General features: G+C 33.9%; 1 protein-coding gene across 5 annotated transcripts in view; it reads left to right on the top strand.

Moving 5' to 3' along the window:
* LOC149088726 (serine/threonine-protein kinase tousled-like 2) overlaps positions 1 to 11,389 on the top strand; it is a 121,556-nt gene extending 110,167 nt beyond the window's left edge. For 3 of the 5 annotated variants that reach the window (XM_089249349.1, XM_089249358.1, XM_089249375.1), the window contains 2 exons: positions 1,755 to 1,862; positions 10,693 to 10,962. In XM_089249349.1, the coding sequence (XP_089105475.1) occupies positions 1,755 to 1,862; positions 10,693 to 10,827 (243 nt within the window). In that variant the 3' untranslated portion in view covers positions 10,828 to 10,962. Of the gene's footprint in view, positions 1 to 1,754; positions 1,863 to 10,692 lie in introns of all 5 variants that reach the window. The other 2 variants (XM_089249366.1, XM_089249340.1) reach the window with 1 other exon arrangement.
* Positions 11,390 to 13,294: the final 1,905 nt, after the last annotated feature.

The following is a 13,294-nucleotide window of genomic DNA, read 5'->3' as shown; positions in this document are numbered from 1 at the left end:
TTACAACTTTTGGCCACCCTTTCTTCTGCCTTTAAAATGCATTATAAACTCGATCTGGCACATTCTCATCACTGTTTTTATCATTTCTACACATCTGCTTTAATAAAAACCTTCCAAACATTATATTCCCCTATTTTTTCATTTTTTTAATGTTGTTTATAAATTGAAGGAAAAATGATAGAAAACAATGAAAACAAGTTCAATTAAAATTCTTTTATTAAGAAACTGTTGGTAGGTTAGATACACATCTTCCTTTAATAATTTTAAACCCCCTTATGAAGAACACCCATGTCTTCACGTTAGCTAGTTACATGGCCCTCAGGTTTTGGTAGACTTATTTCGCTTACAATTTGATTTTCATGATACCAGACGTGTCAACATGGTCTAGCCATGTCCTATACTTTCCTTTCTTCACCATAGTGGAAACTAGTACATCTCCTTCGTCGTCTGGCTTGGAAACCTTCACTCCTGTATAAAACTTTCCACAGTGTTTCACAATAAAGTAAATATTTTAATCCTTTTGTTGTGCATCATCTTGTACACTCCTCTACATCATCAAATAAGTGAACACTCTCAACTTCATCTTGGCTTTCAACCCGATTAGCAAAAAAAAAAAAGAGAAAATATGAGAATTGGGGAAAAATTGGTGGCGCAAAGTTGTAACTTAAAGTTCTGATTATTGATAAGTGAAACTATGGGTAAACAAAAAAACATTTAGAAACACCCAATGCACCAATTTGTAGTAGTTAACACAGAAATAAACATATACACACTTGCAGTTCTCTTAAACAACCCTGAATGAAATGGTCTAATCAAAGGAGACTTCCAATTTTTCATGAACACCAAAAACATGCATATCACCAATAATTTCCTGATAAACATGTGGGCTAACTAGGAAGGTTATTCTTACCCAACATTACCTCTACATGCGTGTACCTTCCTACCAGTAATTTTCCGAACTTCTACTTTCGCAACTTTCACCACTAGAATGTGTTGATATTTGGAAATCGTGTGTGGCACAATGTTGTAACCTTGGCACAAAGTTGTACCATTTTACGGTAAGGGAAATTCGTAGTGAATTAAACACAAATAAAAATGATCTGTCCCCAAAGTTATTTGAGACCATGCAAATTGTCATGCTATATAAAAATGTATTGATATTTCTGTGGTGTTTGGTCAGAACATAACTCCAAAATCAAATTTTTGAGATATAGCATTTTCATTGTCATTTAAAAATCAGAAATAAATCATACACACAAATGCAAATGAAAATATCATACATCAGAATGTTGTTTAGCCGTACGCACGTATTTGTGCATTTATCTCACTTCTAATTAGTTATAATTAACAAGACCTACTACTAGATCAAAAAGACATTTTTTGGAGATATCATGTTCTGACCAAATGCCACAGATTTATATCACTTGGCCTATTATATAATAGTTTCAAATTTAGATTAGAGTACCCTTAGGGGGGGAAGACTTGGCAAATGCCATCACCACAGTTATTGAAAAATCTGTATTGGTGCCTAAACTTTCAAAGAGTATTGAGCCATTTTAAATGTATTTAGAATTTATTTGAATTCAATAGTAAAAGAAATAACATTTATTTCAACAAGAGTAGAGGGGTATTTCTTTTGATTTTTATTAACTGAGAAATAGCCATTTCATGCACTTAGAATTTTTAGATTCAAAACTTGTTTGATAATTTCTCAATTGTTTTATTCAATTATTATTTGACTTTTTCTTTTTTAGCCTTTTGGTCACAATCAGTCTCAAGCTACTATATTAGAAGAGAATACTATTCTAAAAGCCACAGAAGTTGAATTTCCTCCAAAGCCAGCTGTCAGCAATGAAGCTAAGGTTTGTATTTGCTTCTAGTATCAATTCATTTTACATAAGTTTCCATATTATTACAGTCGGACTCGCTTATAACTAGTTGGCTGCCGCTGTGTGGTCGTGTGAACATTGTGCTGGACTCTCATCCTGAGGATACATGTTTGAATCCCATTGACGATACAGTGGTGGTTGGCTGAAGTTTTTTTTCTACTGTTTTCCAGCTTCGAAGCGCAAATGCGAGCCGATTTGAATCGGAATCCCCAATCCCATTTGAAAAAGTCTCTCCGCAGAGAGCAGGCAGACCTATAACACGATACTAACAGAACATGAAAATTCAAGCATTTCCATCTTTATTTCAGAAAATGGAAGGCAGATGGCATCATGAACATGAAACAAGCGCAACTTGGCAACATAAATATGTTAGGGCCACAAACACTCAGAGCACACATTCCGGCATGTGCCAATTCGTTAGAAATTCCGTAGAGGAATGTGTACGAGGTGCATGTACGGTTAAGTAGTAGTAGTGCAACTAGCTGGCTTTTAATGAGAGTCTGGATTTAATGAGCAGATTAATGTATTTTGTTATGGTAGAATGCTAATTGTATGGCAATTCTGTTTTTAGGAAGCAGGTTTTCCACGGTAACTATGATTTAATAAAGGATTCAAAAAGGAAACCTAGAAAAAAATATAATGGAATTCAAATGTGAGAGGAAAATAAAAAGTAAATGTAATAATAACCACAAAACTATTGAAGCTTGAATGAGCATAGAAAATGAAAATTAGAAACTGACCAATCATTATTTTAAAAAATGACTAAGTCGTTTTGCTTGACTTCCCATTCAGACTCCATTAGTTTGAGGATCATCAGCCAAATTTTTCCTTTTCTGTGAATTGTATTTTTTGTGGGGGGGGGGGCAAAGTTTTTTAAAGCATTGTTGAAGTTAAATATAAATCATCAAGTTTGTAGAAAAAAAACAGGGAAAATATTTTAACCTCCAAATATTATATAATCTTATATTGCCCCCCTTATGCCAGAAGCATGGATACACACATTTCCAAAACTGGAAATGAAGTTTGAATGTTCACTCTACCATTGTTACTCTATGAATGTCATTTCCAGCTAAAATGCTTTGTAGTAACATACAGGTTCGATCCCCACTGGCGCCACAGTGGTAGCCGGCTGAAGTTGGTTTTCTGTGGTTTTCAACACAAGGGGCGAATGCGAGCCGATCTCCCCGTTAAAAGTCTCGCCACATAGAGCAACAGGCCTACAACGTTACAAATATTAAATCATTACACTTCACTCACAATTTGAAGTATAGATGGCAGCACTGAAATATCAAAACACAACACTAGCTACACACTCAGACTAACACTCAGAAAGCCTGTGGCATTCATTCAATCAGTGTAGTAACATACATTTCAATAGGGGTTAAACATTCATGTGTCTGGCAAAACTTAGGTAACAAAATAAGGGATCCGACCACCTGATAAACCCAAAAAAAAAAATTTTGCACATTTTTGCTCCGCACCCCCTCCCATGCCAGAAACATGAGAGGATGATATATATTTGCAATAAGCGCTAAAAATTCCCAAAATTTCTTTTTCTTCTTGAATACTGGTTTAATGAATGGCTGCATTTAACAAACATTTTTGTTGGAAGCGAGCTGCTCGTTATAAGTGGGTCAGATTGTAATATTTTTGTCAAAATGATTTCCTGATACTTTATACATATTTATATTTGATGATATCGAATGTTGAAGCTATTGTTAAAATAACGAAAAGTAATTCATAAAAGAAAACAAGTACAGTGAAACTTCCATAGGCAGCCACTTCTATTCCACAGCCAACTTCTCTTTGCGTCCAGTTATTCCTGCAACTGACAATAGGCTCCATCAACATAATACAAAAATCGCCCCTATTCCATGGCCAGCTCTGCATGCAGTCAGCAGCCAACCTGTCTGTGGTCACTTCCTTATAGATAAAAGTTTAAAAAAAGTACAAGTTTTTGTGTTTCTTTCTTCCCAATGAATTTAGAGATGGTAGTTCTCTTTGTATAACATTATATAATTTTTATATATCAGCATAAACACCTTTTCGGATCCAGGGTGATGTGTTGGTGGAATGTGATTTATTGTGTAAGACAGTCGGATTGTCTTGTATTTTATGGGACAGACAATTTTTTCCCTATTTTATTTGACTTGGGGGGGCAATCATCCACACCTGTTCGGATCAATGAGATTTTTCTGTTAGTGTGACACTATCAGGTTGAAAACAAATAGGATGACAAAAGCTAATGTCATGTGGTTGTTGCTAGCTGATAAGATAGCTAAAAAATTTACTCCCAGGATAACAGGGTAAACAAGACAAATAACCTATAACTTTTACCGAAGGTGAAGGATGTGGGAATTTTGGTTTTGTGGATACTTTCTTCACTTTTTAGCACGCAAAGATTCAGTAGAACAACAGTGAGGGAGCAAAAGAAATGTGAGGAAAGAACATGTCCAGATACTTGCTATAAGGAAAGAACAGATCCATGATGATACAGATTAAGGAATTGATTGGATGATTTGCTATTTCGACTGCTGTATAAAGTACAGTGAAACCTTGATATACATAATGATACTGGACCAAGAACAAATATTGTTGTAGAGAGATCATTATATTGAGCGGCAACATTAAAATCATCATGTGCCATCAAATTTATGCTGCTGGTGGCAACTTTTCTAAATCAACGTTCTTATCTTATCACCAGAAAATGTACTTTTGCATATTTATTCTCTGCATAATATTTGAATTGATTAGTTGATAAATAGATTCAGTTAGATGCATTTCCCCTTGTAAAGGAGTTTATCACAATATGCTTTTGTGTATTGCACAAAAAGTAGCAATACCAAATACTTTTGATGGTTAGGTGATGTGTAATACAGGTGTTATTAGACGTTCTCAAAAGAACTGAAACATGAGATGAGTTTAAAATATTTTGAAGAATATTTTGAGTGGAAAATAAATAGTAATAACTGTTGTAGCATTTTGTTTCAAAATCCTCCTAAAAATATTGTTAAAGAAGGGGCTATCATAGCAAAGGATATCATAGTATCGAGAGAAGTTCAACATTACGGATTAGGTTATTCCAAACAGGATTTCAAAAAATACCGCTATAGAGGGATTTATCGTTATATTGAGTATCATTGTAGCAAGGCTTCACTGTATAGGATCTTTTTTTTTTGGACATTGTAAAAAAATTGAGCATAAGACTTTGTGACATTGAGAACGGTTATTTTGACTTTCCCTGTAATGTGTTTTTCCTGTAATACAACCTCTATTAAGCGGAAAGCTGAGTGGCCATCTTAGAGGAGTTTCCACTGTATGTTAAGAAATTTTCTTAGCCATTTTAAAATCTGCCCGGGTAAGTCAAATTATAAACACATCTGCTCTTGTTTGTGAAATACAAATACAAGGCCACAACAAGCAAAATGCCCAACGAGGTGGCTGAGAAAAAGATGCCCATAACAAATATGGATGCCATATATTTCTAAAATGCAGCAACCCTATATATATATATATATACATACATACACACACACACACACACACACACACACACACACACACACATAATAAAATATTATACAATGCTCATAAAAAATATTTATGGTTGTCTGAAGAGCAAGAATGGCCAACGTAACAGTCAGCTGAAGCCTCCATGCAGCACCTGTAAAATGAGCCGGAAAACTCACACATTTGTATACTCCATAAGATAATATGTAAAACACAGGCAATTTAGTCGCTCAACTTTTACACTGGGCATTGTATTCCCTTTCATCTTCATAAATATATTTGTTGTTCATCTGGTTAAGTCTCCAGCCAGATATAATGCATCCAAAATTAGTTCTACAAATTATTCCATCAAATCCATTTGTAGCTTGAATTTCACAAATGAAACATTTTCCATTTTTTCTTCAGTTATTATTTTTGCAAAATACTCAATTTGCCAAACGAGATGGTGGAAAAAATTGGGAAAAAAATTGCCCATGTGACAAGCTTTATGTGCAATTTGTGTGTTTGAAAAGGCAGTATGATGATACACAATGATGACGTCACTCTCGGCTATCATACGAAGGTTTTAACAACTGGATGTTGCGAAGATATATTTTGAAAAAAGAGAAAATTCAATTGCTCCTGCGGGGAATCGAACCCATGTCCTTTCACTTTCCGGGTGAATGCCATGGAAAGTGAAAGGACGAGGGTTCGATTCCCAGCAGGGGCAATTGAATTTTCTCTCTTTCCAAAATATATCTTCGCAACATCCAGTTGTTAAAACCTTAGTATGATGATAACATAGTAAATTATTTTCATCACAAATAATAATTAATGTATTTTTTTGCTGTTAGAATGAGAATAGCTCAAATAATGATCACAAATTCGATTTAACGCTTTGTAAATTATCAATTTTAATTTTGCCATGTTGGGGCTAGCTCTGCCATTCCCGAAATGAAGTATTTGATAGAAAGAAGTTGGGTTTTTTAAATATATAATAATTTATATGTATAAACCTTTTTTCCGAATTTCGCTAGACCTTTATTTAACAAAGTTAAATGGGTGAAAGCCTTTAAAATTAGCAATGGATTCATTTCCAAGACCATAACTCCCTCATATGTTAGTGTCAAGTCTCGCAGTCCCCAGGGACCAATTCTTCCCATTTGTTATTTTCAGTTTAATGATCTCCCAGTAACTCCTAGTTGCATCATTAGACTTTCCACTAATGATTGTGTTATTTATCAAACTGTTATCCATAAAACAGATCTATAATTTCTTCTTTCTAACAACCTCAACTTTTTTGATCACCACTAATACCATTGGAAAAAAAAAAAGACCACCCACACTTTTTATTTGTGAAGTTTCCTTCACGATGTCAGCTGACATGTGAGACACTGGTCTATAGCAGTGTTCTTCAACCTTTTTACACTTGCACACCGGCAGAAATAAAAGAGAAAAATGTGCAAAAAATATATTGGAGGAATAACTTGCGAGCTGGTGCCTTGGTCAAGGTTTCAATTCTATCTCAATCTTATGATCATCTTGGCAACTTTACTCCCTCCCCCCCCCCCCCCCCCCCCACTTTAATGCTTCCAAGATTGGTTTTTTATAAGAATTTGCTTGTGAATGATCTGTTCTTGGATTTTTTTACTCGATCAATAATTCAATAATTAGAGTTTTTCGTTTTAAATGTTATAGTGCAGTGGTTCGCAACCTTTTTTGCCCATGGTGTTCCCCCTTTCAACCATTTCTTCTTCCTCCTGTGCCCCTCCCCCTTTGTACAATAAACTATTTTAAATCAATGTGGACTTTAACTTGATGGCATTGTGCCATCTTCAAGCACATTATACTAGATGGAATTTAAAGTATTTACAAATTAGCTTTTCCTGGGTAAAGTTTTATAGTTTTATTCGGAATTATCAGTTGTAGCTTTCAAAATATGTATTCTAAGATAAAAATCACATAAAAGGTAGCAAACAGTTTTATTACTGTTATTCTTTTCATGCAGATAAAAGGTATGTATATAATGAGGAGATAACCACACATTTGAAAGGAGTCACAATTGAAAGTTCAACCTTTCAAATTGAATGATGTGAAACGTTCACAAAGCAGTCGAAAGGTGGTCAAAGCTGCCCAAATCCTGTTCGCGTTGAAAGGTTTTTTTTAATATGTGTTTGCTCGGGAGACAATTGGTAGATAATTCAGCAGTATTCACTATAGAACTATAGTTGCAAATTTCTAGAAATTTACATATGGCAAAGGATTGATGGTTATGTTCTGGAGAAGTGCCCTTTTCCAGCAGAACAGAAATTACATCAGAAGTGAAGATTTGTGCTTGTTGGACTAATTTCGAAGTTTTGCTTTTCTAACACTCAGAAAAGAACAATACAACCCTATTTGGTTGGAACCTATTGTCGCAATCCACTTTTCTCGAGTGGATTGCGACCATAGGTTCTATTGTAAATATTGTTCATCTGGATGAACAATATTTACAATAAAACCTATAGTCGTAGGGGTACTAACACCCCTCAAATTTTTTTCTAAAAAGTTTACAAGCACCCTGTATATGTAAATGATAATCTCATGGAAATATGCTGACCATATTTCATTTCATAGCAAAAAGTGAAGGAAAGTCAGGAAAGACGGGACAGTTTTGAGAAAGATTCCTAATTTATTGCTAAAAATTGTCGATAGATGAGAAATTGGAGGGGATTCTAGTAATCTCAGTAAATTAGAATGATTTAACAAAAATAAAGAAGTTTAACATGACGAAAATGTACAGTAAATATCACATTCAAAGAAGCATGGTTGAAAAGAAACTGGGCATTTTTTTAGAACAGTGAAACAGCAAATGATAACAAAAAACAGGGAAATGCCCCATAAAATACTGGTAATATAGTCACTTCATGTGGTTTTTTTTTTTTTTTTTTTTTTTTTGCACACATAAGAAATTTTGAAATATGCAAAAGTATGTTAGCCGGATTTTTAAGTGAATTGCGGGAGTTTCATTTAAGAAGTTCACAAGATTTTTTTCCTTCTGAAGGCTGGTAGGTCTGTAGATACTACTCTTGTTGCGAGATATAAAGCAGGGCTCCTACTTCTTGGTAAAATATCATACTTTTTCCCGTACTTTCTCAGTTTTGTCCTATTTTTTTTACCAAGTCCTATCAACAAAATTTATGTGATTGAGGAGGGAATCATTGATACATTGCCAAATATTACAAATGTTGTAGATTGTAATTAATGATTCTGCCACAGCAGAGATTATATCGTTTTAAGGTTATTTGGGGATGTATGTGGACCATTTGGTTTATTGTTTCTTTTGCTTAGTTTGAGGGTTTAAAAAAGTAAAGTAGTCATTAAAAACTTTTGTCTAGATGGAAAAAAATTTTGTATTTACTACCTTCATGGTCGTGGGCAGTAACCAACGTCCATCATACAAAAATATAGTGTACATTTTGCATATAGATGAAACAGCAGTTTGCATTACAAACGTAGACATAAGATTAACTAGACTGCTCATCCTATTGTCCGGGCGCCCCTTTTTTTAAGCAACCCCCTATTCCCCCCCCCCCCACACACACACACATGATGAGTTGAATAACAAGACCACAGTGTCCATAACTTGGCGCATTATCTTCATACTTGCGACACATTCCTTGTAATGAGTGAAGAAAATTTAGATTAATATTATTCATGGTTTTATTTAAAAGTGGAAATAATGCTCATTTTAATATACAAAAGCAATAAGTATACAGTATATAACTAACTTTCACAAATGAAATTTCTAAATAAAATTAATTCAATAATTCTATTTTGGTAGTATAAATTTATTTGTTTTTTTCAGTCTTATTTTTCATTTTTTTTCGTGGTTACACCGGGGCGTACACAGGGTCAACCTTTGGAAAGGACACAAAAATTTTCTTCCCTATAGAAATTTTGAGAGAGATAGTTACAACTCTTCAAAATGCATTTGAATTAACAGAAATTTGTTAAAATATCATGTAGGCTTTTTTTCAGATATTTCGAATTTCTTAATCAAAATATTAATTCATTTTTCTAATTTTTGATTAGCTTGGGGAATCTTGTCGCTTTTGATAAATTATACGTTGCAACCAAAAGCACAGCAGAATTTCTGCATATCGAGCGATTTCTTAAACACTCACAGTGTCCATCTAAGGAGAAGCCATTGGACTAACTAGGAATTTCTTCTTACCATTCGTGAAAGTACTCGCTCGTCACGTTGTTAGGTGTAGGAAACAAAAAACAACCCTGCATGCGTGATCTATGGTTATATTATATCTGTAATTTTATAAAGCAGCTGGATACATAGGCCTATTCTAGGTTTGTAGCATTCAATTGTTTGTCTTCTCTATTTTTATGGCATCAGAGGCATAAACAATACGTACAATGCTCAGCAAAGAGCTAGAAATGAAAGTGCTCCATTTATCAAAAATGATTACACTGGCATTCAGCAGTAAAATGCAAACAAATCCTTTTAAAAAAAGGTGGACAACGAAGTAAAACCATCCAGTTCACATTGGCTTATTTACATCGGACCTTTTAATTTACACATTTTGCACTGTGCTTTTGGAAATGGTCTTGAAAGAGCATCATTTTTAAAAAAACTTGCATGTCCATAAATTTCTGCATGCATTGTTGAAGGGAGTTGATAGATTCGACTGTGGAAGACTCCAAAAAAAAAAAAGTGATTTATATTGTAAGGAGAACAGAAAATAATTATCCTTTAAAATTGTTTTTGTAACCAAGTCATTTCTGTCATTTTGCTTTGCCTGGAGTCAATTTTATAGAATACTGAAAAACTATGAAAGAAATTTTTTTTTTAAATTATTATTATGCTATGATTATGTTGTCTAAGGGGATTGCCCTTCCCCATTCCTACTTTTTAGGTCTAATTTTTCCTACTTTTTCTAATTTTTTGAGTGGGAGCCCTGTATAACAAAAATTTACTTAAAATTTTTGCTCGTCTCGCAAAACGCTTGTAAACCGAGTTACTTCTAAAACTTTTAAACCTTTGTATGTATGACGATACTGTCTATAACAATAAACCCTGCCTATAATGATATTTTCTTTGGTCCTGGCAGAATTCTCCTGTTCAATAGGAAATACTGCAAATGCTCAAACTGTCTTCAACGATAACCTGTCTGTTACAATATATTTTTCTAGGTCCCTACTGTATTATTATAGACAGGTTGTACTGTATATTTTCTGTACGTGTATTAAGAGTTAGCATGGATAAATAACATTTCATTTTATTAAAATGAAACTGATAAAAACTTGTTATTCATTTTAGCTGTTCATACGTAGATGTCTACAGTACAAGAAAGAAGACAGAATGGACGTTTTCACACTTTCAAATGAGGAATATTTAAAACCAAATTATTCCAAGTACAGCCGTCAGACAAGTACTTCGTACGAAAGGACATAACCTAAGTAAAACAAACAGAGATTGCTTTTGTTTTTCTTTTCGTATTTATATCTCGACAATTTCTGCCTTCGATGTAATTTTCCTGACGGGCAATCTCAGCATATCCGCCGAGATTTATTTTCGGCCTCTAGAAACAGTTGCAGATTTAAAAAAACCTGTCCAGGACGTGATTCCTGCTATGCACATTAAAAAAATGTGCAGCGCTTATACACTGCAGAAATATGTCTGAGAAAAAAAAAAACAAGTTGTTTCTGATGTGTGTGTGTAGCGTGCTCAACTTTGTGCAACTTGTGATTCATTCTTTGTTCCTATCAGTGTGGACAGAGGAAAAAATAAGAAAATAATGGTCGCTGTGATACGGCGGAGTTGTTGAACTCGCTTATATATATATTTAGTAATTGCTGAGACACCTTTTCTCGTGTTTGCGAGCGCGAGAGCCAACTCACATGTGTGAGTTAGTTGCAACAGTGTAGCTTCCTTTCTGTTTTGTTACAAGCTCAGTGTTTTTGTTATGTAATTTAAATTAATCAACGTTGCACTCTGCGGCACACGTAAAGAGGACAAAGAAAAAAAAGTTATTGTGATCAATCATTGAAAAATATAGTGTAAATGTGTGATTTATGAAAAATCCAATCGGTTATGAGTTGATGCAAGAGAAGTGTGTTTGCGTATGTGTGTACATTATGTGTGTGTTTGTGGAAGAAATGTACAGCTGTATGTCATTGAATTCATTATCAAAGGTGGTGTGATAACAGCTGATTATGTCGCGAGTCTGATAAGAATAAGTTTTGTTTTGTGTCCCCCCTATTATAGATATTACCTATATTTTTCCATCCAAAAGTAAGCTGATGCTAATTGTCTTCCCATAAATTCTCATGATTCAATGATACAGCTTGGACACATGTCAAAATTATTGTTTTTTTCTTTTGTTGTTATTTTTTTCCTTGTTACACATAATTTAGTTCATCTTGTAAATTTTTTTCATTATAAATAACAGGATGTAAAATATTTTTGGGGGCACCATTCGATTCGAGTTTGCTTAACGCTGCGATAACATCTTAAATGTCGAAAGAATATCTTATCTAGTCCATAAATGATTTTCGATAAATTCTTCGGATCTGGCAGGAATAACATTCCTCTTCAGAACAAGTTGAAGATTCATGTATACTTATATGTTTGTGCTCAAGAGCACTAAAAATGGTTCGATGGAAAGTGATTACCAGTTACCCAATTAAACTCCCACTTAATTTTCTGAAAAAAAAGACAGAATTTCAATCTTCTTTCACACAAAACGTTGAAATAACCATATAACATGGAAATAATAATGATTAAATACTGGTTATACAGTTGTACGGTACAGTGTTATGAATGACCATAATGTTTAAGTTATTTCTTCAGAAAATTCTCTGATGGAATTTCACCGTTCTAGCTTTACTGATAGTTTTTAAGAAAACTCATTGAGCATATAATTATATGATATGAATTAGAACTTGGGGTAAAAACGACAAATTCCTACCATTAATTATGATTCATGTAATGTCCATGACGTGCTGTCATCAAACTCTTATGAGTCCGGATCATATCCATGCTCTCACAACAATTTCGCGTTTATATGAGTTTTTTTTTTTCTCAATGGTTCTCAAGGAATTTGTTGCTTATTTATACTCATATTGTGATCCTCGAGCCTAAAAAACTGTCATATCCATCTTCCTTTGAGACGTTATTAATTTATTTTCTTTTTTTGACAAACACATGTTTTACGTGCATGATATTGATTAAGGGGGGAAAATCATTAAGCTGAATACTTTCCGTAATCTCTCCATTTAAAATTACAATTTTTCACGTCCTTCTCCTACTCCATGATACGATAGAGCATTTATAACAATGTTCATTGTGAAATACACGCTTAGAGCAATAATATGTATGTGAATATGCATTTTGAAAGTTCAAACAAACTTTGGAAAATTTTGTGATTGGAAACGTCTGAGATTTTTCCTCTCTCTCTCTTATGACGATGACTGATAACTTGTAAATAATTCTCGACTTCCGTTACAACAGATTTTGTGTTTAAATAATACTTAATGATGTTGCCTGTTGATAAATTATTTTTTTTTCTTGTTTGCTCAGGGTATGATGGGTTTTATTTATAACATAGTGTGATGAGGATATTTCTCCTCTATATATCTCTTTTATAATGTGCTCGTTTTTTCTATCCCAAAGTTTGAAATACTGTGACCTTTCCATTACATTACCAACATTTTACGGCCCTCAAGGGATAGTCTCCACCAATGTTTCTTTTGAGCTTTGCACTGAAATCACTGGTATATATGGCATATTGCCATACCACAGATGAAACGTGTCGGCAGTTAAAAACAAAAATTAGAGAGAACATTGGTTTTTCTCGTACCAAATGATCAATTATGTAATTTATATACAGAATGGGGGAAGAAAACAATTCTGTAAATTC

The sequence above is a fragment of the Pholcus phalangioides genome, unplaced genomic scaffold, assembly GCF_987345545.1.
Source record: "Pholcus phalangioides strain wild (caught in Gottingen) unplaced genomic scaffold, Ppha-v1.0 ptg000003l_1, whole genome shotgun sequence".
In the NCBI taxonomy this organism is placed as follows: Eukaryota; Metazoa; Arthropoda; class Arachnida; order Araneae; family Pholcidae; genus Pholcus; species Pholcus phalangioides.
This window is presented reverse-complemented; position numbering and strand designations above follow the sequence as displayed.